Genomic DNA, 27968 nt, shown 5'->3' on the forward strand with positions numbered 1-27968 from the left:
AGTGGAAAGCATGACCCTCTCCTCAGATAAAGAGCTCAACGGGCTAGACAACCCCAGCTTCATGGTGAGTCTGCTCATCTCTGAGGGGTAATTCTTGCAGAAACAGCTGTGAGCCCTGCAAAGGGAGGAGGAAGGGAAAGCCAGAGGGCTCAGGCAGGCTGCAAGCATGCTGGTGTGTGGTAAACCTCTGTGTCGGCTCCTTTATCAACAGGAATTGGAGGAATTATTTCCTCAGTGCAGCCTGCTACTGCTGAAGACTCAGCATACCTTCTACCTCTGCTGCCCTTTTAACTTCTTTTCTCTCCATTACTTCTGAAAAGGTAGTGTAGATGAATGGCAAATGTATCTATACTGAAGAGCAAGTCAGCTTGTGGCTCCTTGTGGCTGAGTCCCCAAAGATGAGCATTTTATGTCTTGATTAGTAAAATTACAGTAGAAATCTAGCCTAGTGAAGAATGTGCTGCTTTGTCTTCTGGATCTGTTTCTGCTGGGATGGATTGTCAGAGAGGTGGACAAAAATGTGATTTTGATAGTCAGCAGGGAAGGATAACCTGTAGAGTTACAGCAGGGTAGAGAAAGCTGTAAATGACTTGTCAGTCAGGGTGTGCAGTGCACTGGAGATGCTGTGGGTTATAGAAGCCATAAGGGCAAGGGGTTGGGATGTGGCAGCCCTCTCCTTATCTCACAGCAGCAGCCACCTCCATTAGAAACTGAGCTGCTTATGTTCTGACAGCAGGTGTGAAGGAGTGGGGTCCCTTAGTCATCTTCCTGCCTTGGTTCAACCTCCCTGCCTGGGGACCTCAGGGGAGGCATTTAACCTCTTGGTGTGCAAGTCTCCCATCCCTTGGATAACTCTTGGTGATCTTGCTGTGGGCAATGGAGTTGGGGGTGCTGTGGCAGCTGTGGGCAGAGCCTCAGGGAGGTACTCAAAGTGAGTCAGAGGCTTTCTTTGCTGCTGTTAACTGGGTCTCTGCTTCTATTTGTTCTGCCATAACACAGATCAGGCTTGTGACTTCCTCTGGTTTGAATCACCCCGAAGAAGGTAGATGACAGATGTCTTTTCAAAGCACAGTTTCTGACTGCCTTCTTGAAGTGCTTGTTTAAGATGCTGTTGAGTGTGCTGATGCCGTGCCTGGAGCCTGAGGCACATGGAGGGGCAGTGACCTGCTCCTCTGCGTTCATGAGAACAGCTGGGCTCAGGAACCACTTCATCCCTGCTCCTGCCTTGTCCTCCTGTCAGCATCTCAGCATCACAGAGTGGCTGAGTTTGGAAGGGACCTCTGGTGGTCAGCTTCTCCAACCTCTCTGCTCAAGCAGGGTCAACTAGAGCTGGTCACTTAGGACTCTGTCTAGACAGCTTTTAAAATATCTCTAAGGATGGAGACTCTACAACCTCTCTGGGCTACCTGTGCAGTACTTGGTCACCCTTACAATTAAAGAGTGTTTCCTGGCATTAAGAGAGGATCTCCTGTGTTTCAGTTTGAGCCCATTGCCTCTGGTCCTATCTCATCTTGCTATCTCCATCCTTCTCCTGCTGAGCCCTGCTTGCTCTCTCCCCTCCAGCTTCTGGGAAGAGTCATGTGATGCTCATATGGGGCTGTTCCTGGCACAGGCTGGAATATGCCTCCTGGTTAATGGGAAAAGTTGCAGTGCAAGGAAAGGAGCTTACTGGAGTCTGCCTGGCTTAGGATTCATCTACCCATGGTGTTATTCAGAAGTAGCTGTCCCCAAATAACTCTGTGCATGGGCAGCCTTAAGTACCTTGCTGCACATTTGTTAATCCACAGCTCAGGCTCTCTTGTTCTCAAATGAAAATGTCTCCATGGGGAGCTATTCAGGAACAACTTTAGCTGTTGGAATCCATGCTTGACTTCAGTTTGAATTAACTCTGCCTTCACCTGTCTGTTTTGAAGTATTTCTAATGCTAGCTGCCTGCTTAGGCTGGGCAAATGCCCTCTGTATAAAAGCTATGTTCCACGGCACGGTCTCAGATGGGACTTTGGAGGCACAGGCGTGAGAATGGCAGCCTGGGGGATTCAGGCAGTTGAAGAAATCCTTCAGGATTAATCTGCTGCACCTGCAAAATGTACAACTGAGCACAATGTTAGCTTTACATCCTTTACTTTTTACATGGCCTACCCACCTCCATCAGCATGTAGACCATGAACATTACTGCAGCTACCTTGCTTTGCTGGGCAGTTTGGTGTCTTCAGGTTCCAGCAGGACTTGGAGGATATAAGAACCCCCATGAAGTCTGGTGTTGACAGATTGGTTGAGCTTCTCCTGACAGCAGGTTTCTGTGCCTTCTTGACAGAGCAGGGCATCCCAGCTCAGAAAAGCCCTCTGCTGCCAGCGTGGCAAGGACTTGTTGGCTGGAGAAAGGGTGATGAAAGAAATGGTTTAAGATTAGCATTTGCATTAGCATTTGCATCTGGCTGGAAACACTGTGGCTTCCCAGGCAGCCTCCCTCTGCCACGTGTGTGTGTGTGTGTGTGTCTGTGTGTGCACATGGGGTGTCTCTGTACCCAGGACATGTGTGTGGCACATGTTTGTGCACATGGGTAAGGATGGGTTGGAAGGGGGAGCAGACAGCCTGGGGCGTTTACTTGGCTTAAAAGTTGTGGCAACAGAAGCAAAGCAAAAGGCACCTTTGTATAAATAAACTCTGCAAAGTTGTACAACTCCCTGAGGAGCCCTAGGGCTTTTGGCTGCCTGTGAGAGATCCAAGCCATCCTAGGGAGCTATTTCAGATTCCACCATCTTCTCAGAGGCCCCACATCCCCGGGGTGTTTCCTGGTTTCCAGTGCTGCCTCTGCCCTGGGGCATCCCTCTGGGTGCTGTTCCCCACAGCGGGCAGCCAAGCTAGGGCAGCACCCTGGTAGTCCTGCTTTGAGTCAGCTCCTTTGAAATGAAGGCTGGGGACTTCCTATCCACTGGCATCCCTGTGTTTGCGTTGGTTCCTTCAGAGGAGTGAGGTTTGCTGCTTAATAAAGTCCAGGTGTGCTTAGCAAGGCAGAACATTTGTAAGGGTGAAGGTAAGGAGATAAGGAAGAGAAGGTTTAAGAGAAGAAAATGGAATCTAACCCACATTTCTGCTCTATAATAGTGGTGGTCAGGTTGTTTTAGGATATTTTACCAAAAGCACTGTTTGGGTGGGACAGAGACCAGATGGTAGTGCAGCTTTCCTGGGTTAACCCACTGCATACCCTTTCTTGCTTCTGCTTGCAGCTTCTCCATCCTTAGCTAGACATCAATGACACCAATGTGCTTTGTCCAGATGTCCCTTTGAGGCTGAGACATTGCCTAATGTTCGTTCTGGTCTAGACATACACATGCATATAAAGCATTTCCATAGGTGTTTTGACCTCTGTTTTAATTGCCCCCTCCCTGCCTGCCCTTGCTCTTCTTTTTAATCCTGGCCTTGTTGAAAGCTACATGTGAAGTGCTCCCACAAGACATGGAGCATGGCTGCAAGAGAGGTGGCTGCTGGGCACCTGTGGGGCCAGACTGTGGCTCATGAAGGCTGTCTCCTGTTTGCCAGGGTGAAGATGGGAGCCAGTACTGTTCATCACAGGGCTGTGCTGCCCGAAGCCCAGATGAAGGCAGAGACAAAGGCCATGGCAGCAGCAAACTTGCCTACACTGTCACAGACATGCCCCCCTGGTACCTGTGCATCCTGCTGGGCATTCAGGTGTGCTGGGGAAATGCTGGAGGCTGGGGGTGCATGGGTGTTCAGCTGCTTAATGGGTGTGAAACATCATTTGGGGAGTGCTTTACCTTCACTGGTGTGGGGGTCATTAAGGCTCTGTGTCTGGTGTGGCACTGGTGGTATTGGGTCATTTAACACCTCTGGGCATGGGCACTTATCACAGTCTCACAGGATATCAGAGGTTGGAAGGGACCTCAAGAGATCATCAGGTCCAGCCCCCCTGCCAGAGCAGGATCACTTAGGGCAGTCTGCACAGGAATGCATCCAGGTGGGTTTGGAAAGTCTCCAGAGAAGGAGACTCCACAACCCCCCTGGGCAGCCTGCTCCAGGGCTCTGTCACCCTCACTGTAAGGAAGTTTCTCCTCATATTGAGGTGAAATCTTCTATGTTCTAGTTTGAACCCATTGTTTCTTGTCTTATCACTGTGAACCACCCAAAAGAGCCTGGCCCCCTCCACTTGACACCCACCCCTCAGGTATTTACAGACATTGATCAGATGTCTATGTTAAATGCCAGGCCAATGGGATTATTTAGACCCTCTCATTATTTTTCTTTTTACATCCAATAGTAATTTATTTATGTTCTACCACGTTCTGCTCAAGATCTGTGGGAAATTTTCTAGGCACAGCCTAAAACTATCACAACTGGGCATGACTGGAACTGTGGGGCTGGCTTCTCAGTCACTTTGAGTCCTTCCCACCTGAGCACCAGCTGTTATTCTTGTGCCCACAGCTACACTGTGCCCCTTGAAGTCTAAATGGAAAGGCAGAGTCCCAGAGCTGGGGCCAGAGAGTTGATAAGAACAGGCTGGGTAACTTGGCTGCTTAAGCTAAATGTCTAAGGACTTAGAATCATAGAATTGTTAGGGTTGGAAGGGACCTCAAGGATCATCTAGTTCTGCCTTCTATGCCAGTAAAAGCTAAGCAGAAGTGACCATGCTGCTTCGACTGGTGCCCATGCCCAGGTGTCTTAAATGACACAAACCCTACAAGGAGAGGCTGAGGGAGCTGGGACTGTTTAGCCTGGAGAAGAGGAGGCTCAGGGGAGACCTCATTGCTCTCTACGACTACCTGAGGGGAGGTTGTAGCCAGGTGGGGGGTGGACTCTTCTCCCAGGCAACCAGCAGCAGAATGAGGGGACACAGTCTCAAGTTGTGCCAGGGGAGGTACAGGCTGGATGTTAGGAGGAAGTTCTTCACAGAGAGGGTGATTGCCCATTGGGATGGGCTGCCCAGGAGGTGGTGGAGTCACCATCCCTGGAGATGTTCAAGAAAAGCCTGGATGAGGCACTTAGTGCCATGGTCTGGTTGACTGGATAAGGCTGGGTGATGGGTTGGACTGGGCGATCTTGGAGGTCTCTTCCAACCTGGTTGGTTCTATGATTCTATGATTTGATACCACCAGAGCCACACCAGGTACAGAGCCTTAGGGAAGAGAATCCTCCGAGTGATGCAGGTGTAAGGGACTGTGCTTGAAGCTCGATGGGCATTTTGAACTTTGTCTCCTTAAACAGCCATCTTAGGTGTAGAGTGTGTTAAGACAAGGTTTTCTGAACACATCTGCATCATAATTTTAATAAAACATGCCTTTAATGAGCACAGTGAATTTCTGAGTGCCACCAGTTCCACCACTGCTCTCAGGTGAGGACTGGGAAGTGGTACCAACAGAAAGAATCTTGCCTGGCTCATTGCTCACCACAATGAAGTTTAATACTGGAAGCAAAAAAAAAAAAGAAAAAAGGTTTGAAAACATTAATTTCACAATTAGTAACTCACTGCCAGTCATTCTAGTGACTCTTCAGAAAAATGTGATCATAGAATTGTGAGGGTTTGAGGGGACCTCAAGGATCATCCAGTTCCAACCCCCCTGCCATGGGCAGGGACACCTCACACTAGATCAGGTTCCTCAGAGCCACATCCAGCCTGGCCTTAAAAACCTCCAGGGATGAGGCTTCCACCACCTCCCTGGGCAACCTGTTCCAGTGTCTCACCACCCTCATGGTGAAGAACTTCTTCCTAACATCCAATCTGAATCTACCCATTTCTAGTTTTGTTCCATTCCCCCTAGTCCTATCATTACCTGACACCCTGAAAAGTCCCTCCCCAGCTTTCTTGTAGATGCTCACTTTATGCAGTTTTTAGGGTTATCCATAAATACACTCCTGGAAGAGTAGTCCCAGAAGCTTTGTCTGCAAGTGCTGGGGATAGATTTGTGGCTGACAGTGAGCTGGGAAGCCCAGAGCTCTAGAAAAGGTCTTTGGGCATAGAAAGCAGAATTTTGTGGGGGTGCATTGCAGTTCTTTGTAGGTGCTTTGGAACAGCCCCTAAGAGAGCATTAAAGCTGCCAAAAAAAAAAAAAAAAGACCAAAAAAAAGAGAATGGGTAATACAAGTATCATGCAAACACAGATCTGTGAGTTACTTTTAGATTTCCCTCAACAACATGGGAATAACTCTCTGTGCCCTCCTTCACCAAGTCTTTCTCTGTGGCTCCTAGCATTTCCTGACAGCCATGGGAGGTCTCGTCGCCGTCCCACTGATCCTCTCCAAAGAGATCTGCCTCCAGCACGACCTCCTCACCCAGAGCCATCTGATCAGCACCATGTTCTTTGTCTCAGGGATTTGCACCCTGCTGCAAGTCCTCTTTGGAGTCAGGTAGGCCAAACATGGGAAATGGGACCTGTGACCCAACAGTTTTTAAGATGCAATTGCTATGTGCTGGGTCTCCACTCTGCTGTAGAGTTTATCTGTCAGTCAGGGTCAGGGACAAGGGGCAGTGGATACAAACTACAGCACAGGAGGTTCCACCTCAACATGAGGAGGAACTTCTTCACTGTGAGGGTCACAGAGCACTGGAACAGGCTGCCCAGAGAGGTTGTGGAGTCTCCTTCTCTGGAGACTCTCAAGACCCCTCTGTATGTGTTCCTGTGTGACCTGTGCTGGATTCTGTGGTCCTGCTCTGGCAGAGGGGGTTAGACTGGATGATCTCTGGAGGTGCCTTCCAACCCCTAACATCCTTTGATCTTGTGAGGGTCATTTGCTGCCCTTGGTCAATCAGGACACAGGCCAAAGCATCCTGAAAATTGCTGTCCGTGAGGGCTTCCAGGGCTGTTCTGACTTTTGCATCTCCTTGTACCTGATGCACCTTTGTCTGGGCTTGTAAGGAATCTGTCCTACCAAACAATAAAGCATTGAAAGATGCAGTAAGCAATATCTGATTGCTCCTTATCCCAGGGATCCTCCTGCTGAGGCAGGACCCTTCTGATCAAGGGTCCACAGAGCCCGTGGGATAGTCTGGGGCAGAGGATAACTGGGAGAAATTGGAGCCTATCTGCCACACTTTAGGGACTCAGAGATGAACTCTGCAGTGGTACCACTTCCCATGCTCAAGTATTCATGGCACAGTCTGAACGTAAGCAGTTTGCTGCTGAGCTGTTGGTGGTGATTATGGAGCTGCAATTCACTACCCAGAAAATGAAGTACTTAATAAGAGGCAGGACTGCAAGCACTCTCCCTTGCAACAAACACCTTGTATCTTTGGTGTCTCTGTAAAATTTCTTTTGTTTCTTTTGTCTGGGCTGCCTCTCTCTTTCCACAGGCTGTTTTAACTTCCAGTGTGGTGTGAACCTGTGTTTCTTGCTTCAAAGGCAAAAATCACAGATTCTTTGGCTTCCAAATCTAAGAGAGTTGGTTAAATCTCTTCTACCATCAAATTGCTGCTCAGTTGCCAGCTCCACAAAATGTTTTTGCTCCATCTTGTTTGTCTTTTTTTTGCCCAGTGCAACTTTTACATCTCTGCCCTTCTGAAGAAGTGAGTGTAGGCAAACCTCTGCCCAGAGGAGCTCCCTTTCTCCTGCACTGCTGTAGGATGAGTGTAGGAGGGGGTCACCCTGGCCATGAAAAAGAGAGAGTCTGGTTCCTCTCACTTTGGTTGAATTCAGGTCAGGGTAACCACACATGTGGCTGCTGGTGTGAATCAGACCCATAGAATTGTTCCAGTTGGAAAAGACCTCTAAGATCATTGAGTCCAACCATCAGCCTAAGACCACTATGGCCATTAAACCATGTCCTGAAGTTCCAGGCTGGAGTCTTCCCAGGCACCTCTAAATGCTTCTGTGAATACTTAAGAGCTGCGACGTTTCCTGCTCACTGTTAGATGAGGATGAAGGAGTAGCAGGGAGCCTCTTCTGTGGTTGAGTAGCTAAAGATGGAGCTCAAATTAAGTTAGGTGAGGAGTTGTTCCTGTAGGCTAAGCTTCAATGACTTTTGCTGTGCTGGAGAAACAATTGCCTTGTTGCTGGCCATAAATATAATGCATGAAGACATTCCTGCTGGAGAGGTGAAATTCACCCTGTGGTGTGACCAGAGGCAAACCAAGCCTGAGGAAATAGCTGAAAGCAGATTTCATTTTGGTTTTTGTTTCCTTTTACTGTTTTCTGAAACCCTGTAGTAGTTGATAACTGTAAGGCACCAACAAGACAGCCAGGAGAGTGGTAAATACAAGTTGGAGGGGCTGCTTGTTTCCTGGGGAGCACTCAGCAGAGTTCCCAGTGTCTGTGTGTTTAAGAAAGACTAATACAGAGGAGAAGTATGGAGATGATCTGTCAGTGTGGCAAGGAGAAGGGAGACTGTTTATCTTATACAGGTTGACCTCACTAGCCTGGCAAAAAGAGAGAAAAATGGGGAGGGCTAGATGACCTCATTGCTGTCTACAACTACCTGAAGGGAGGTAGTAGCCAGGAGGGGGTTGGTCTCTTCTCCCAGGCAACCAGCACCAGAACAAGAGGACACAGTCTCAAGCTGTGCCAGGGGAGGTTTAGGCTGGAGGTGAGGAGAAAGTTCTTCACAGAGAGAGTGGTTGGTCTTTGGGATGTGCTGCCCAGGGAGGTGGTGGAGTCACCATCCCTAGAGGTGTTCAAGAGGGGATTGGACGTGGCACTTGGTGCCATGGTTTAGATAGTCATGAGGTGTAGGGTGACAGGTTGGACTCGATGATCTTTGAGGTCTCTTCCAGCCTTCTTGATTCTATGATTCTATGATCTTTGGAGGTCCTTTCCGGCCCCTAACATGCTGTGATTCTGTGATCATGCAGAGAGGAACCATTTCAGACAAACACCAGTGTTGGTGCATCAATGAATGGGTGGGAACTGGCCATGGAGACAGAGAGGTTTTCAACAGGAGCAAATGTGGTTTGGGAGCAGCCTTCCAGAAGCAGTAGCCAAGGGGAAAGCCTGACTCTGCAATCTGCAGCGTGGTTGTGTTACACAGCAGGAAAAAGCAGTGACAGGTCCCAGATGGCCACTGGACAGGCTATCCAAGAGGCTTCTGAGCAGAGACACAGATCACTTGCCCCCCACCCCTCAGCAGATGCCTGGGCATGTGTAGAGCATAGAATTTCCTTCTCTAAACATGCAGCATTCCCTGGAAAGAGCTCCTCATGCCCCATATGTATCACCTAGCAGTCCAGTTTGCTCTGAGCCCACCCATGCCAGTACTGGCTGTGAAATAACTTGAGGGCCAACACAGCAGGAGCTATGAATCTATTGTTGATTCAGCACTGGTGGCACTGGGCCCTCTCTTTTCCTTTTTACTTGGGTTGTTTTGTCTTAGCCAGCAAAATCCTTTGAAGGCTGCAACATGTTTGGCTGAATACTGTAAATAAGAGACTCCGTGAGTGACTGCCATACAGATACAGCTTTAGTGGCAAAGCACCAAGAGTGCTTCAGTTGTGCATGGCCTGAGTCACTGCAGTGGTCTAAAGATCAGGTATAGGTGGTCCTGTTCTAGCTGTGCTGTCTCTTATTTTCTAGTGCTTTCCAGAGAATGGTGGAAATGCCTTTAAATGTTCTAGGAAAATCTGTGCCCTGTCAAAGCACTCCCCTGGCTTGCTGCCCTGCTTCTTTTCTCACCAGGCACCATGAGAGCTCCTGGTGAAAGGAGAAGTTGCTTTCTGAAAAGTGGAAGCCAAGGCTCCTTGGAGGTTTCCCTCAGTTTATTCAGAGCTCTAGTGCCAGCCTGCACCCTGCAAAGGCAGCTTTGGGCCAGTCAAGCACATCAGAGGAGCAACCAAAACAACTTGCACTGCAATTGGCGCTTAATGCCTATGGTGGCTCCTGTGTCTCCATTTTCCCTTGTGTGGAAGAAGAGACTGGTGTAGCTCACAGGAGCACCTGCTCTGCTCTGTATGAGGCCAGTGCTGAGCACCTTGCTAGCCTGAGGCTGGTAACTCTCCAGAGTGAGAGCCAGAAGTCATGGCAGCATGAGGGGAGGGATGAGGTCTCGTTCAGCCCTGCCTATGCAGGTCTCCTCTCCAATGTAGGTGGAAACAGGGCAGAGCCATTAACTTACAAACCCCCCTTTACTACAAGCCAAGTCACATTTTCCACTGCCCTCAGTCTGAAGATGGTTGTCCTTGGAGAGTAACCAGGGTATGTCTTTGTGTTCATGAGCAAGTCCTGAGGCAGGTGGAGGGGAGAGAAGAAGCAGCTGGACGTGGCAAGATTTTGGCATAGCTCCATGCCAAGCTTTTCTTCTTTCTTCCTCAGTCTTCTCTGCTCCTCCAGCTTTTTCCTTTGGTTGTTGTTTTATGCTGTGCACCTTAGGAGTTACACTTTCTCCTTGATGTGGGGTAGCAGAGTTTGACTCCAGCACAGCTATGCCCCTCTATTGCCAGTGCTGGAATCTGAGCTCTCCCCACCTGGGACGTTGCTTTTGAGTGCAATGGGCTTGTGGTTAGTGATGAAGACCTGCCAGAACATTTCAAAAGATACTGCCAGAGGCCATGGGTAGACTAATCTGAAAATTTATTTGACTTCCCTTTCTTTCACCCCTGCAGAACTGGGTTTTTTTCTGGCAGTCTCACTCATCTTTTGCCTCTCCTCTCCTTCCAGGCTGCCTATTATTCAAGGAGGGACTTTTGCATTCCTTACCCCCACCCTTGCCATGCTGTCTCTCCCCCAGTGGAAGTGCCCTGCTTGGACACAGAATGCCACCCTGGTGAATGCTTCTTCTCCAGAGTTCCTCGAGGTGTGGCAGACGCGGATGCGAGAGGTACCTTACGTTTGCAGTGTCAGCTGTTCTGTATCTGTATTTGCTCTTAGCAAAGCACCTGACCATGGCAAGGCCATTACTGCTGGACAACCCTCCACCCCCAATGGACCTTGGCCCTCACCCTGCTGCAGCTTCCTGTGCATATCACCACCTCAGGGTAATGAGACACTGGAACAGGTTGCCCAGGGAGATTACGAATGTCCCCTCCCTGGAGGTGGTCAAAGGCAGACTGGACAAGGTCTTGAGCAACCTGTGCTAGTGGGGGGTGTCCATGATCATGGTGAGGGGCTTGGAACTAGACGATCTTTAAGGTCCTTTCCAACCTAAACCATTCCACGATTCTATGATCTGGTGCTTGGCTGCTGCTGAACAGGGGACATGCAAGTCTCAGGTGATTTATGGTGCCTGCAAATCTCCTCTGGTCCAACCAGACCCCTTCTCCATGAAGCATGGCTAGTCTTGAGGAGGAAAGGGAGGGAAGGTGTTTCCAGGGAAAGTTCCCTCTCTAAGCACAGGAAACCCAGTAAAAAGAAATGCAAGGACAGAATTTAATGTAATTATTAGGGAAAAGTGCATTCTTAGATAGTGAGGAGAGAAGGAAAGGTCATGGATCTCACTGCCTTGTCCCACATCTACTGCCTTGTCAGAGTAGTTAGCTAAATTTGCCTCTGACAGCCCATATGTTGGGGTGCTTTGCAAAGTGCTCAGGAAGGAATTGCTGTGCAGCACAGACTGCCCTCCCTACTGACACATATACATCTGTCACCAGGGCACTGCTGCCTTCTCCCTTTGGGCTGGGTGCTTCACGCCGGCCCCTGTGTTTCTCTTCCCTTTGGAGATGAAGGATGGATTGTCCTGAGCTCCACAGAGCACCCAGTTTGTGTTTATCACCAAATCTGTGAAGGCAGAGAGCAGCCCCACCCCTGAGTCCTCTCCCTGGAGCAGCTACCAGCATTTCGTCACTGCCTAGCAGTGATTGTCAAACCCAGACATGTCAGAGTGACAAACGTGTCCCCAGAGGGAAAGTGATACTCAGAAATAAACAGAGGCTGTAATGGCTCATCTGCTCTACCAGTGTGCTGAAGTGCCCCAAGCTCTCCCCAGGCAGGAGAGGAGTGGAGACTATGGCCCTGCTCCCATTCTGGGGGCAGGAACTTTGTCTCCTGCATTTTGCAGGAGTGGGAAGAGAGAGTGCAGGGAAGCTGATGGATGCTTGGGTGGCCCAAGAGGACAAGGAGGAGGGGGTGTCTAGAACACAATTAGTCCTAGTGAGGACTAAATCCATCAGCCAGGGAGGGAGTTGATGTGTTGGTACTTTGGTGGTCCTTCTCCACACAATACTCAGCCAGGCATTACTGTAGTCAGCAGGAGACCCCTGTGCTGGTCTGCCACTGAGGTCTGGGCTTGGCTCTCACACCAGTTTTGCACTGACTTATGAAGAAACAGCTCAACAGCTGGAACTCCTTTCAGCCTCCATCTCCTTCCATTTTTCCAGGTACAAGGAGCTATCATTGTAGCTTCCTGCTTTCAAATCTTCGTTGGATTTTCTGGCCTGATTGGATTTCTGATGAGGTTCATTGGCCCCCTAACAATTGCCCCCACCATCACTTTGGTTGCCCTGCCTCTCTTTGAATCAGCTGGGGAGGAAGCTGGGTATCACTGGGGCATCGCATTCATGTAAGTCTCACTTCCCTGGGGGAAAGCTAAATGGGCACAAACTGCCCATCTCTAACAGGAGACCACTTCTTGTTGCAGTCTGTAGCAGGACTCCCCTGCCTTTGAGGTTATTTGGAGTACTGTGTACAGCTGTGGAGCCCTCCACACAGAAAGGGCATGGACCTGCTGGAGGCCAGAGGAGGGCCACAAAGATGATCAGAGGGCTGGAACACCTCTTCTATGAGGACAGGCTGAGAGTTGGGGCTGTTCAGCCTGGAGAAGAGAAGGCTCTGAGGAGACCTTACAGCTGCTTTTCAATATCCGAAGGGACCCTACAGGAAGGCTGGGGAAGGACTGTTTAGAAGGGCTTGGAGTGGTAGGACAAGGAGCAATGGTTTGAAACTGGAGCCTTGGTCACCTTTTCTGTCCTATCTTCTACCCAGGCTAATCCCACTTCTTTCTTTCATGATTCAGATGCCTTAGCCCCAGTCTGATCATTGTGCTCTGAACTGCCTGAGTTTGTGTCCCCTTTGCTGCCTCCTTCCTGCCCTATGGGTGCCATTAGAGAAAGGGAGAAAGGGATGATGAAGGAGGAGGAAGACATGAGTCCAACCTGCTGTCTGGCCCCATCATATCCTAGAGCCCCCCTGATGTGAAATACCTGCTGTTACCTGAAGAAAATGGTCTAGTGCATGCTCACTTGCTCCCTGCTGATGGTGCATACAGAGGGCATCACTGGGCAAAGCCTGGACCTACTCAGGAAGCTCAGAACCCTTATGGGCTGCAAATGCTAAACCCTGAGATGTTTCTGCTGACTGCTTGGAACCTGGGGTGAATGAGTAGTGCTGTGGACTGCTCATAGCTGAGCAGGTTCTTGTGAAAAAGAGCAATATCCCTCACCCCAAAGAGGAAGTTCTACTAAATCTCAAATTTCTGCCCCAGGTCATAAGCAGACCCTGTTGCTGCTTAGGGCAAAATGACCTTCTCAATCCAGGCTCTACACTCTGTCTATTCCCTGAACATCACTCTTTGAAATAGGTTTAGGATATATTTTTCCCCAAACGTTTGGCTTGAGGCAGATGTTTTCCATGGAAACTTTCATCCTGAATGGGTAAAATCAGGCAGAATTATAGGCAGCTGAAAATAGCATTTGTTAATGGAATGTGTCAGGCAGCTTGAATAATAAGCAGTGACACCCACTCGAGGTAGGCAAGGGCTCTACAGTGATTCATGAGGCTGCTGAGCACCTTTCTTAAGGCAAATGCACAAAATGTGCACTGACAGAGGCCTGTCTGAGCTCTGCAGCTTTAGAAAGCACAAACGGAAACCAGTTCCTCCTCAGGCTTGACTTTCTACCTCCAGTTTTTCAGTACTTTGAATCCTGGGAAGGAATAATAAACTGCACCAGTACAGGTTAGGAGGTACTAGAGAGCAGCCCTGTGGAGAAGGACCTGGGAGTCCTGGTGGGTACCAAGTTATCCATGGGCCAGCAATGTGCCCTTGTGGCCAAGAGAGCCAATGGGATCCTGGAGTGCATTAAGAGAAGTGTGTCCAGCAGATTGAGGGAAGTTCTCCTCCCCCTCTACTCTGCCCTGGTGAGGCCACACCTGGACTATTGCATCCAGTTTTGGGCTCCCCAGATCAAGAGGGACAGGGATCTACTCAAGAGAGTCCAACAGAGAGCTACCAGGATGATTGAGGGTCTGAAGCACTGCCCTGTGAGGAGAGGCTGAGAGCCCTGGGGCTTTGTAGTCTGGAGAAGGGAAGACTGAGAGGGGATTTAATAAATGTCTATAAATATCTGAGGGCTGGGGTTCAAGAGGGAGGGGACAGGCTCTGCCTAGTTGTGCCCTGTGATAGGACAAGGGGTAATGGATATAAACTACAGCACAGGAGGTTCCACCTCAACATGAGAAGGAACTTCTTCACTGCGAGGGTCACAGAGCACTGGAACAGGCTGCCCAGAGGGCTTGTGGAGTCTCCTTCTCTGGAGACTTTCCAGACCCATCTGAATGTGTTCCTGTGTGACCTGTGCTGGATTCTATGGTCCTGCTCTGGCAGGGGGTTGGACTGGATGATCTCTGGAGGTGCCTTCCAACCACTAACATCCTGTGATCCTGTGAATCGTGATTGATGGATAAGCTTTGGCTGTCTGTTGTGGTGTGTCTGTAGAGAGAGGTGAGGTTAACGTTTGCTCTGCACTGCTGGTGTTCTGCCTGCCTGTGAGTGCTGCAGCTATTGCTCATCACCATTTCACAGGCTGTGTTCCATGTGCTGTCAGTGCACTTCAGCTTGGTGCAACTGATTTCTCACCAAATCCTACCCAGATCAGTTCACTCCAGGTATACAATTTAGACTTGTGATAAAAAAAAAAAAATGAGGAGCCCTTCAGAAGCCTGGTTAACATATCAGAAAAATGTCCAAGGTCTTCTACCAGCTCAGCCATCAAGATGGGGTGCCCAGCCTCTGCCCCCTCACCACATGGCATCCTCCAGCTTCCTATGGTTTCCCTTTCTGGGGGGCAGGCAAGGCTAGCTATAAGCACAGCCAGCTGTGCTGCCATTCACAGGAGATGTGTCCTACACAAGGGGTGAAAGAAGGAGCTGCATCTCTTGTTTTCTCCCACCAGAATGAGCCCAGAATTCTGACAGGGGCTCATGTGAGAGCCCCTGCTATGCAGCCCTTGCAGACCATGCTCTCCCCTTCTTGGCTGGCTGGGGTGGCTCTGTGGGTGCTACCTGCAGCTCCACAGTCCCACTGCATTTCTTTTTTTCTTTCAAAACACAGACTCACAGAGTCAAATCAAATCCTCTTTCCTTCCTCCACGCAGCATAGGAGCTTTTTGCCACTTGCAGAGCAGCATAGATAAGCCTGAAACCAGGAAAGCAATAAATCCTACATTTCCACTGTATCTGAATTACACAAATGTTCAGGGACAGTTTCCTACAGAAACTCTCAGGTTTCTCTTTTACTCAAGTGTCATTTTTCAAGCTCTGGCAACTGTGCCATACTCAGTGGCACAGCATCTGGGGGTTCAGTTTTGAAACAAAAAAAGGGGGGCGGGGGGAGGAAATTTACAAATGCAACAGAGCTGTAGGTAGAGTGTGGTGGAAAGCTTGTTCCACCTCAGGCTTGTCAGAGTGGGAAGCCACCCTCGGGTCCTGAAATTTGGTGCTGAAACTGGTACTGATCAATGAGGGACTGCTGGGGTCTTGTGTCCTTGGGTAGCAGGTCTTCAGTTAATACAGGCAGCTCAGCACACACTTGGTCTGATTTTCCCTCCTCCTAGGACTATTGCCTTCATAGTTCTGTTCTCTCAGTACCTGAAAGATGTCCCTGTGCCACTGCCATCTTACCAGAGAGGCAAGAAGTGTCACTTCTCTGCTGTCTACCTCTTCCAGATCTTTCCGGTATGTTGGGGTTCCTGGAGACCCATGCAGATGGATTGGCTTCTCCCACCCCTGGGCCACTCAAGTCCAGTAGAGTTAGTGCTTCCCATCCCATCTGTGCAGTGAGGAGGCAGGGGGCAAGGTCCCCATGGCCCTGCATGTGTGGAGGGAAGGAGGGAGAGCCACCAAGACCCCCTGCCAACCCTCTGCCTCCACCCCATGTGCAGGGGAAAGATCCTTGTGCCCTGCAATTGTGACAGAGGTGACAAGGTCGTGTCCTAACTGGGCTCCACTGCGTGTGATGGGCAGGTGCTGCTGGGGCTCTCCCTGAGCTGGCTTCTCTGCTACCTGCTGACGGTGACCGACGTCCTCCCCGGGGACCCTGCAGCCTACGGCCACCTGGCCAGGACGGACACCCGTGGCAATGTTTTGTCCCAGGCTCCTTGGTTTCGACTGCCCTACCCAGGTACCGCTGCCCCTCTTTCCCCACCCCCCGCGCTGCTCCCTCCTCGGCTTGTACCTCCTCTCGTGGCTGTCAGGGGAACTGAAAAGCCAAGAGGCAGGCAGACACCCACACTTAGAATCATAGAATAGAATCATAGAATCAAGAAGGTTGGAAGAGACCTCAAAGATCATCGAGTCCAACCTGTAACCCTAAACCTCATGACTATCTAAACCATGGCACCAAGTGCCACGTCCAATCCCCTCTTGAACTTGCACCCTTGCTGTTCTTCTCCCCGAAGCAGGTTGCGGGACAAACTTGTCCCACCAACCTCAGCCGAGCTCTTTCCTTGCAGGCCAATGGGGAGTACCCACCGTCAGCCCAGCGGGGATATTTGGCATCCTAGCTGGGGTGATTTCCTCCATGCTGGAGTCTGTGGGCGATTACTACGCCTGTGCTCGCCTGTCCGGGGCGCCGCCGCCGCCGAAGCATGCCGTGAGCCGCGGCATCGGCGTGGAGGGCATCGGCTGCCTCCTCGCCGGCGCCTGGGGGACAGGGAATGGCACCACCTCCTTCAGCGAGAATGTGGGGGCCCTGGGCATCACCAAGGTGAGCTGTGCTGAGGGGTGGGGAGGGGAGGGGAGAAGGATGCGAGAAGGAGGGGAGAGGAGTGGAGGAGGAGAGGAGCGGAGAAGGAGGGGAGAGTGGAAGAGAGGAGTGGAGAAGGAGAGGAGAGTGGAGGAGAGGAGAAGGAGGAGAGAAGAGAGGAGGAGGAGAGGAGTGGAGAAGGAGGGGAGAGGAGAGGAGAAGGAGGCGAGGGGAGAGAAGAAGAGAAGGAGGGGAGGGGAGAAGAGAGGAGAAGGAGGGGAAAAGGAGAGGAGAGAGGAGAGGAGGAGAGAAGGAGGGGGGAGGGAGAGGAGAGGAGAGGAAAATACTTCACAGGTCTTCAAATTCCACAATTTTTATAACCCAAGGATGGCCGTCATATGCAAGGTAGACTTTTTTTTTTAGGATTATAAAATGTGATGGGTGAAGTTTTATGTTTTTACCTCCCTGTGAAGGTTTGTGAATCCCTTGAGTATCATACTCAATTAGAGAAAGAATCACAGGAATGCCAGGTTGGAAGGGACCCCCAGGATCATCTGGTCTGACCTGTCTAGGTGATAGTGTAGTCGAAATGAGATGGCCCCAGCAACCTGTCAGGCTGAGTCTTAAAAATTACCAATGCAGAGGAATCCAGCACTTCCCTTGGGAGAGGATTCCAATGTCTAACTGTTCTCATGGTGAAAAATTTTCTTCTGGATTCCAATGGGAATCTCTCCAGGGGTAACTTGTACCCATATTACCCTTTGTCTTTTCCATTGAACTCCTTGAGAAAGAAATTCCCAGGGGTGAGCTTGACAATCAGATCATAGATTTTCACTAAGCTGTACAGCCAGAGGATGGTTACAACCAGCAGCCAACTGGAAAACATGTTTCAGTCGTTGTCAAATACCCTGTCAACACAGCTGTGAGTCACTGAATAGATGCAGAATTTGACTTATGGCTCCCACTCTAGAATATTGCTTATTTCACTGGATTTTACAAACCTCACCCACAACTACCATTTTTTTTTTCACAGACTGAGCATTACTGTTTAGGTGAGGTGGCAGCAAGGACTGTCTGGATGTGTGCATGCAGTCCAGTTTAGCTTGTCACCAGATGTACCTTGTCACTATGAAATCATAGAATCATAGAATATGTTGGGTCCAAAGGTCTTCTAGTCCAACCTCTCTGCAGTCAGCAAGGACACCCTCTACTAGATCAGGTTGTTCAGAGGCTCATAGAGCGTGGCCTTGAATATCTCCAGGGATGGGGCCCAAACGACCTCCCTGGGCAACCTGTTCCAGTGTTACACCACTCTCATGCTAAAAAACTTGTTTGTAACATCCAATCTAAAACTACTCTTCTCTGATTTCAAACCATTGCTCCTTGTTCTGTCACTGCAAGCCTTTGTAAACAGTCCCTCTGCAGCCTTCTTGTAGTCCCTTCAGGTGCTACAAGGTCACTATTAGGTCTCCCTGAAGCCTTCTCTTCTCCAGGCTGAACAACCCCAGCTCCCTCATCCTGTCCTCACAAGAGAGGTGTTCCAGCCCCCTAATGATTTTTGTGGTCCTCCTCTGGACCTGCTCCATGAGGTCCATGTTCTTCCTCTGTTGAAGGCTCCAGAGCTGGGTGTAGTACTCCAGGTGAGGTCTCATCAGAGCAGAGCAAAGTAGCAGAATCACCTCTGAGCCCATTCTTTCCTGATAAGCTGTATGTGTTGTGTGTATGGGAGGTAGTGTGGTGCAGAAGTGCCCAGACTCATAAATAATCAGATTATAGCTTGTGTTCTCCCTGTGATAAGTGATTCAGGTGGACATGCCATCCTTGCTGATTCAGGAGAGGTGATCCCTTGGATCCTACTTCTGCTTACCTTGTTCACAGAATGCTAAGTTGAAAGGGACTCCAAGGATCATCTGGTCCAACCTTTGCTCTCTTAAGTGTACACTTAAGAGAGTGTGAACTCTCCCCCCTTCTCCCCCCTTCTCCCCCCTTCTCCCCCCTTCTCCCCCCTTCTCCCCCCTTCTCCCCCCTTCTCCCCCCTTCTCCCCCCTTCTCCCCCCTTCTCCCCCCTTCTCCCCCCTTCTCCCCCCTTCTCCCCCCTTCTCCCCCCTTCTCCCCCCTCTCTCCCCTCCACATTTTCCCATAACAAATGGAAATGCAAAGGGCTTGTTTCCTCTGCTTAAACAGAGGTGTCCGGCACATCTTTGGAAACCTCAGACATCTACAGGGGCTGTCAAATAAGGCAAAAGAGAAGCTGCCAAGATGCAACATCTTAAATGGCAGCAGGCACCTATGTTTAAGCTGTTTGATCAAGCCCAGTATGCTGATACTGAGGTTTCCTCTCCAAGAGAAGAGGATTTTAAGGAGAGGTGAAGAGCTTAGACTCACCATATTCAGAGCAGGACGCTATGCAGTTACTTTGACCTTAAAAAGGAAGAGAATTGATTTTCTTGTCTTCCTGACATAATTGAAACAAACTCAAAACTAGAGGCTTTAGCAGGACATGCTCTTAGTTGTCCTATCAGTGGATTAATTGGTTTGCCTTTAGGGCCACTCCATGTACTGGGTAATTTGACATTTTGGGCAAATGAAGAATCTGAAGCTTTATTCTAATCCTGGAACAAGTAGATCTGGTGGCTTTTATTAAATTACACCTGTGATGGTAATGGTGTCCCAAGGTTTTAAGCCAAGGACTGTAAAAAGCCCACCTGAAGGCAAGGCATGATTTTATTTTTCATTTATTTCACAATCAAGCAAGACATAAAATATTTGACAGGGACATGTTTAAGAAACACCTAAGACAAGACCCTACCAGTTACTATGAATGTTTTTTAGTTGAAAGCCTTCACTAAAAAAGCCTTTCCTGTAAATATGGCATTCTTCAGGTAGTTAAAGGGAGGGATTAAAATATTTGACTGACTTATAAAATGTTTCCAAAGGATTACAGAGCTGCCTTGCCTAAGACACAAACATTATAAATCTTAGCATGATTCTTTAAGCTGGCCAAGTTTTGGTGTGGCAAGGCATAGCTTTAACAAAAGTCTCATAAATTAGTCTTTTGTTTTCTTCTTAGTTTCCACAGTCTGTAAATGTCTCTTTCATCCCTTTGTTTGGCAGATACTTTGTCTTGTCTTTATTTTTTTCTTTCCTATTCATACTCTCTCAACAGATCTGAATGAAAGACTTGGCTTGGTGCTGCATCCTATCTTTGTTGTAGTGTTCAACCAAGGAAAAGTCACCCTAGCTCTTCCTAGGGAAAATGAGAGGAGAATGGTTTTACTGGAACTAGATGGGTGATGAAAGATAGAGGCAGACCCAAGAGGCTTCCTTGATTCTTATTAGCCATTTGTTGACCATGAAAAGGATGTACCAGAGCTCAGATCTTGGGACTGCAGCAGCCAGCCAGCTCTGCCCTCCCAAATTTTGGTCTTCAGGGAATGGTGTGGGACACCTAGTTCACAGGTTCACAGATTGAGTTGGAAGGGACCCTCAAAGGTCACCTTGTGCAAGCCCTCTGCGGTGAGCAGGGACACCTCCAACCAGATCAGGCTGTCCAGGGCCACATGGAGCCTGATGCTGAATGCCTTCAGAGATGGAGCCTCAACCACATCCTTGGGCAACCTGTTCCTTTGCTGGTGTGACAGATTAAAAGAGAGCACAACTAATCCACTGGTCACTTCTAGCTCTTCTATTAGACTATATTTACCCAATTAATGAACAGCAGAACACCACAGCAGCAGGCTTTATGTTAGTTATCAGACCAATGAGATTATTTGGACTTTATCATTATTTTTCTATTGCATCCAACAGTAATTTATTTACATTCTGTAGGAAGATAGCAAACCTACTGCTACAATTGTAACATTCTACCACTTTCTACTCAAGATCTGTGGAAAATTTCCTAGGCAGCAGCCTAAAACTGTCACACCCCCCAACCATAACAAAGACCCTGCAGCCCTCTGTTCTGTACAACTGCCTATTTATGAAGCAGGAATCTGTTTCATGAAAGCATTTCAGTTGAAAGCCATTTTTAGATGGCAATCCAAACCCTGGTGGAAGGACTGTCCAGTGAATTGACTGGGTGGTTACAGTGCCAGCATGTGTGTCTGCCAAGACATTTCTAGGCTGGAACGAGAGCAAAGCTGTCTGTGGGGATTACTGTGCTCTTAATTTATTATTAATAAGCTTTTTGTTTAACAGCAAACTGTTTATGTCCTGACAACAGCAGGTAAGAGGATAGCATCAAGTAGATCATAGGATCTTAGGGACTGGAAGGGAACTTTGAAGATCATCCAGTCCAATCCCCCTGCCAGAGCAGGACCATAGAATCCAGCACAGGTCACACAGGAACACATCCAGATGGGTCTTGAGAGTCTCCAGAGAAGGAGACTCCACAACCTCTCTGGGCAGCCTGTTCCAGTGCTCTGTGACCCTCACAGTGAAGAAGTTCCTCCTCATGTTGAGGTGGAACCTCCTGTGTTGTCATTTATATCCATTGCCCCTTGTCCTATCCCAGGGTGCAACTGAGCAGAGCCTGTCCCCTCCCTCTTGAACCCCAGCCCTCAGATATTTATAGACATTTAATAAATCCCTTCTCAGTCTTCCCTTCTCCAGACTACAAAGCCCCAGGGCTCTCAGCCTCTCCTCACAGGGCAGTGCTCCAGTCCCTCAATCATCCTGGTAGCTCTCCATTGCACTCTCTCCAACAGATCCCTGTCCCTCTTGAACTGGGGAGCCCAAAACTGGATGCAATATTCCAGGTGTGGTCTCACCAGGGCAGAGTAGAGGGGGAGAAGAACCTCCCTGGATCTGCTGGACACACTTCTCTTAATGCACCCCAGGACTAGATGGCTGTGGATCCATGCTTGCTCTCCTTTCATGACAAATGTTTACCAGTGTGCACGTGCTGATGTTTCACAGAATCACAGAACTGTCAGGGTTGGAAGGGACCTCAAAGATCAACCAGTTCCAACCCCCTCTGCTGCAAGCAGGGACACCTCACCCCAGCCCAGGTTTCCCATGCAGGATGACCATCCCAGCTCACCAGCAGCTGAACCTGCTACTGAATGTGCTGCCATTGAGTGCTTTGGCCAGAGGTGCAAGCCCTGCCTGGCAGGTTGGTGTCAGAGCCTGCGTGCATGGTGCATAACTGCCTCCTCCTCTTCCTCTTGCCCCAGGTAGGGAGTCGAGTGGTGATCGTTACCGGTGCCTGCACCATGCTCTTGAGTGGCATCTTCGGGAAGGTCGGGGCCATGCTTGCCAGCATCCCCACCCCTGTGATTGGAGGAATGTTCTTTGTGATGTTTGGAGTGATCACAGCAGTGGGAGTCTCCAATTTGCAGGTAACAGCTGTCCCAGCACTATTTCATTCCTAGGGAAGGGACGTTGGTTTCGAGTCAGGTTCTAACCAGGCTGGATCAGACGGAACTGTGCTGCAGTGGAGTTGGCTCAGCCTGGAGAAGGCTTCAGGGAGACCTTATTGCAGCCTTCCAGGACCTGAAGGGGGGCCTACAGGAAAGCTGGAGAGGGACTATTTACAAAGGCATGTAGCAATAGGACAAGGGGCAATGGTTTAGACTAGAGAAAGATAGAGTAGATTGGACATCAGGAAGAATTTCTTTGTTATAAGGGTGGTGGAACACTGGAATAGGTTGCCAAGGGAGATGGTGGAGGCCCCATTCCTGGAGACATTCCAGGTCAGGACTGGTGGCGTTCTGAGCAACCTGATGTAGTCAGGCACATCCCTGCTTTCTGCAGGGGTGTTGGGCTAGATGACCCCTACTGGTCCGCTCCAGCCCAGTACATTCTATGATAATTCTATGAAAACGCAAACACTTGTGTTGGCAGATCCTTGGGTGAAGATGAGGGGATGCACCCAGAGGGGCTAAATCACTCCCAGGTCAGGGCAGGGTTTGCTGGCACCGAGGGCAACAGGATCACTGACACTCCAGCAGCACCAGTGCTGCTGCCTGGGTCCACTCCTGCATGAGGTGTTTCCATCCAAGGGTGCTTTGTGAGCACAGCAGCAATCCACAGGCTTTGGTAACTCCAGCCATGGTTGTACCATTTCTCTGTGCAGTACACAGATATGAACTCCTCCAGAAACATCTTCATCTTTGGATTTTCTGTGTTTGCTGGCCTCGCCATTCCCAACTGGGCAAAGCAAAATAGTGCACTGCTGCAAACAGGTAAGAAGTGGCAACCAAGCATTTTCTGCAGCATAAAGCTGAGACAAAGGCTGATCCAGAGAAATCCTTTAGAATGCAGTTCTTCCTGATAACCTCCCTGAAAGTTCTGCTTCGACTGTTGCCTCTTTCTTTCTGGAAGGGCTGTTCTTGCCCTGTGCTCTGACACATAGCTCTGCTGCAGAAATCTCTGCTCTTGAACAGTGACTGCACCTTGCCAGATTCTTGTTGGGCTGAGGGTGGCAGAGCACTTCCCTGGGACACATTCCTAGGATCACAGGATGTTAGGGATTGGAAGGGACCTCTGAAGATCATCGAGTCCAACCCCCCTGCCAGAGCAGGACCACAGAATCCAGCACAGGTCACACAGGAACACATCCAGATGGGTCTGGAAAGTCTCCAGAAAAAGACTCCACAACTCCTCTGGGCAGCCTGTTCCAGTGCTCTGTGACCCTCACAGTGAAGAATTTCCTCCTCATGTTGAGGTGAAACCTCCTGTGTTGTAGTTTATATCCATTGCCCCTTGTCATACCCCAGGGTGCAACTGAGCAGAGCCTGTCCCCTCCCTCTTGACCCCCAGCCCTCAGATATGTATAGACATTTATTAAATCCCCTCTCAGTCTTCTCCTCTCCAGACTACAAAGCCCCAGGGCTCTCAAGCCTCTCCTCACAGGGCAGTGCCCTGGTCCCTCAGTCATCCTTGTAGCCCTCTGTTGGACTTTATCAAGTAGATCCCTGTCCCTCTTGAACTGGGGAGCCCAAAACTGGATGCAATAGTCCAGGTGTGGTCTCACCAGGGCAGAGTAGAGGAGGAGGAGAACCTCCCTGGATCTGATGGACACACTCCTGGATGGGGCAAGAGACTACTCCAGGGCTGAATCTTCATCAAGAGCTCAGTGAATGAGGCTTCTTTATGTGTTCATAAAACTGTGCATCCAAACTGCAAGAGCAGACTCCTCTACTAAATCCCATCGAGTTCACTCTATTAACATTTCCAGTCCTCCAACAATTACCCCTTCACTGTGCCTAATGTGTTCATCTTAAAAGCCATAATGCCCTCTTTGAGGGTGTATATGGCATGCTGGGTGAGCTGTTGAAGGAGCTGGGCCCACAGATGGTCTCTCAGATGCTCAGTGCCACTGGGCTTTACCCAGGTCTATTAGCCCTCACAGAAAACCATCACACCTTGATTAAGTGATGCTGGTGAAATCTCATGCTAACTATACCTGCATTTCATTGGGAACTAAAGTTTGTGCATTTGTAAGGAATTGCTTGATGTTAAAGTATGGAGGTGCAGAAGGAGTCTGAAGCAGAAAGCCTTTTTCTGGGACAGCCCTGGGGCTTGCACCGTTAATAGGCTCTTAATGTATTTATGAGTCATCTCCTGCCCACCAGCAGCTGGGGCAGTGAATAATTATGCAGAATCAAGCTGTAGGTCTGAAACTGGCAGTGAGATCAATCTGTCTTGTGCTGCCAAATCTTAAGCTCTGCTTTGGGATTTGCACATCTTGTCTAAAGCAGTGTGCAGCTTGCAGCCTTTTGGCACTGGGCATGCTGCTGCTCCAACACCCATCTCCCTGCACCATTAACCAAAGCTTTGTTTGTCTCCTAGGAATCATCCAGCTGGACCAGGTGATCCAGGTGCTTCTCACCACTGGCATGTTTGTGGGAGGACTCCTGGGGTTTTTCCTTGATAACACAATTCCAGGTAGGATTTGCTGAAATGAGCTAAGTTAATAGTTTGTGCCTGCCCAAGGGTTTGTTTCCTGCTATTTCTTGTCTTCGTGACTACTTCTTTATGGGTAGGAGTTGGGCCAGCAACCATGAAACACCATGTGACTGATTTTTCTCCCTGAGAGGGTTGAGGAACAGGAAACATCACTGAAATGGTCTCTGGTTGGAAAGAAGCAGCAGCAGCTTATCAAAAAGTACCTCATTGCTAAAGAAAAATCCAGTCTGACAATAAGATTTGTTTGAGAAAAACATCTTGTAGGGAAAATGGTAGCCTAAGGCCACGCTGCTGTTGGAAAGGAGAGAGAAAAGCAACAGCAGGATGTGGAAGGAGCCAACACAGGCCTCCTGTCTGACCTTCCTTAGGTGAACCTCCCTTGGCAGGGGGCTGGACTCAGTGATCTCCAGAGGTCCCTTCTAATCCCTACCATCTGTGAGTCTGTGATTCTGTGAGAGCTGCTAAAACTGAGGCTGTACTGGTGCCACACCAATGGGAAGCAGCAGGGAAGGATGACCAAGGATAAACTACAGCACCTGCAGCTGGTGCTCACAGGCAGCCAAGAGCCTCTGCTTTTCCTTGAGCCTGGGGAGGGAGGGGAGGACACTCTCCTGGGAACTACAGGCCTGTCAGCCTGACCCCTGGGAACTACAGGCCTGTCAGCCTGACCTCAGTGCCAGGGAAAATCATGGAGCAGATTGTCTTGGAGGCAATCACTGCATACCTGAAGGATAGCCAAGGAATCAGGCCCAGCCAGCATGAATTTAGGAAGGGCAGGTCCTGCCTCACCAACCTGATCTCCTTCTATGATCAGGTGATTGCCTGGTGGACGTGGGAAAGGCTGTGGATGTAGTCTGCCTGGACTTCAGCAAGGCCTTTGACACTGTCCCCCACAGCAAACTCCTGGCCAAGCTGGCAGCCTGTGGCTTGGACAGCAGCACTGTGCTGGGTTAGGAACTGGCTGGAGGGCCGAGCCCAGAGAGTGGTGGTGAATGGTGCCACATCCAGCTGGCAGCCTGTCACTAGTGGTGTCCCCCAGGGATCAGTGCTGGGCCCCATCCTGTTCAATATCTTTATTGATGATCTGGATGAGGGGATTGAGTCCATCATCAGTAAATTTGCAGATGACACCAAGCTGGGAGCAGGTGTTGATCTGTTAGAAGGTAGAAGGGCTCTGCAGAGGGACCTTGACAGGCTGGACAGATGGGCAGAGTCCAACAGGATGGCATTCAACAAATCCAAGTGCTGGGTGCTGCACTTTGGCCACAACAACCCCATGCAGAGCTACAGGCTGGGGTCAGAGTGGCTGGAGAGCAGCCAGGTGGAAAGGGACCTGGGGGTACTGGTTGACAGCAGCTGAACATGAGCCAGCAGTGTGCCCAGGTGGCCAAGAGAGCCAATGGCATCCTGGCCTGCATCAGGCATAGTGTGGCCAGCAGGAGCAGGGAGGTCATTGTACCCCTGTACACAGCACTGGTTAGGCCACACCGTGAGTACTGTGTCCAGTTCTGGGCCCCTCAGTTTAGGAAAGATGTTGAATTGCTGGAGCATGTCCAGAGAAGGGCAACGAGGCTGGGGAGAGGCCTTGAGCACAAGCCCTATGAGGAGAGGCTGAGGGAGCTGGGACTGTTTAGCCTGGAGAAGAGGAGGCTCAGGGGAGACCTCATTGCTGTCTACAACTACCTGAAGGGAGGCTGTAGCCAGGAGGAGGTTGGTCTCTTCTCCCAGGCAATCAGCACCAGAACAAGAGGACACAGTCTCAAGCTGTGCCAGGGGAGGTTTAGGCTGGAGGTGAGGAGAAAGTTCTTCACAGAGAGAGTGGTTGGCCATTGGGATGTGCTGCCCAGGGAGGTGGTGGAGTCACCATCCCTGGAGGTGTTCAAGAGGGGATTGGACGTGGCACTTGGTGCCATGGTTTAGATAGGCATGAGGTGTAGGGTGACAGGTTGGACTCGATCCTTGAGGTCTCTTCCAACCTTCTTGATTCTATCTTCTATCTTCTATCTTTTCTGCTGCTTAAAAAAGAGCAAGAAGGACACTGTTAACCAGATGCATTTAGCATCTCAAGCTTCTTGGAATGCCAGTCTCATTTTTAGCTCCTTCTTTTTCTTCTGGCCCTTAATCTTTAGCTCCTCTGGGCAGAATTTATAGGTGTACTGAATCCCTTTCCCAAGAGGGACTCAGCTGCTGCAACACTGACAGGCACTTAGCAATTCCCTGGTGAGGGTAAATGCCTGTGACTGTACAGCACTTGCTAGGTAAATATTATTTCCCCACTCTGCAGTATCTGGGCAGCTGACATCCAGCCTTGCTTCCCGAGCGCTGGATAGAATCATAGAATTGCTTCACTTGGAAAAGACCTCCAAGATTGAATCCAGCCACAGACCTAACACCACCATGGCCATTAAACCATGTCCCAAAGTGCCATGTCCACAACTTTCTTGAACACCTCCAGGGATGGTGACTCCACCACCTCCTTGCGCAACCTGTTCCAGTGCCTGACCGCTCTTGCAGTGATGATATTTTCCCTAATACCCAATCTAAACCTGCCCTGGCACCATTTCAGACCATTTGCTCTTGTTCTATCACTTGATACTAGGGAGAAGAGACCACCCCCACTTCAGGGAGTTGTGGAGAGCAATGAGGTCTCCCCTCAGCCTCCTCTTCTCCAGACTCAATAATCCCAGTTTTGAGCAGTTCTTGGATGCTCCATGGCTTGTGAAAACCTATCTTGGCATGCTTGATTCCTGTGGAAAACAGTGGAGAAGCCTGCTTCTCTGCAAGCTATTGCAGGAAGATGAATATTGTCTAGAAGCTCTTTAGTGACTTATCCTGAAGAGCTTTAGAGCTAGAAGGGTTTAAGTGCAAGGGATCTGTACATTGTGCAGGAGCTGCTGGGATTTGAGAAGTGTGTGTGAGGCACACAAGGCAGCCCTGTGTTCAGAACAGCCACTGTTCCAAACACACCAACCTCATTTTTTGCTGTTGCAGGAACACAAGAGGAGAGGGGGCTCCTGGCATGGAAGAACAACCACAAGGGAGAGGCAGACAACTCCCAGCTCCTTTCCAAGGTCTATGATCTTCCATTTGGAATAGGCACCAAGCACTGTGCTGTCTCTTGGTTTCAGTATCTCCCTGCTTGCCCCAAAAGGCTACCTGTCAGCAGTGTTAAAGCAAGCTCAGAAAGAGAGTCTGAGCTAGGTGCCAATACATGGATATAAGTGCT

General features: G+C 49.6%; 1 protein-coding gene across 1 annotated transcript; it reads left to right on the top strand.

Annotated features, from left to right (window-relative positions):
* Nucleotides 1-10: 10 nt before the first annotated feature.
* On the top strand, nucleotides 11-27963 carry LOC128971279 (solute carrier family 23 member 1-like). Its single transcript, XM_054386776.1, has 12 exons — nucleotides 11-64; nucleotides 3542-3691; nucleotides 6204-6361; nucleotides 10597-10756; nucleotides 12252-12433; nucleotides 15702-15822; nucleotides 16111-16267; nucleotides 16599-16852; nucleotides 22006-22170; nucleotides 22908-23016; nucleotides 24626-24721; nucleotides 27734-27963. Exons 1-12 carry the CDS (start codon nucleotides 11-13, stop codon nucleotides 27961-27963), a joined length of 1836 nt encoding a protein of 611 aa, XP_054242751.1.
* Nucleotides 27964-27968: the final 5 nt, after the last annotated feature.

This window comes from Indicator indicator, chromosome 14 (genome assembly GCF_027791375.1).
Source record: "Indicator indicator isolate 239-I01 chromosome 14, UM_Iind_1.1, whole genome shotgun sequence".
Classification (NCBI taxonomy): Eukaryota; Metazoa; Chordata; class Aves; order Piciformes; family Indicatoridae; genus Indicator; species Indicator indicator.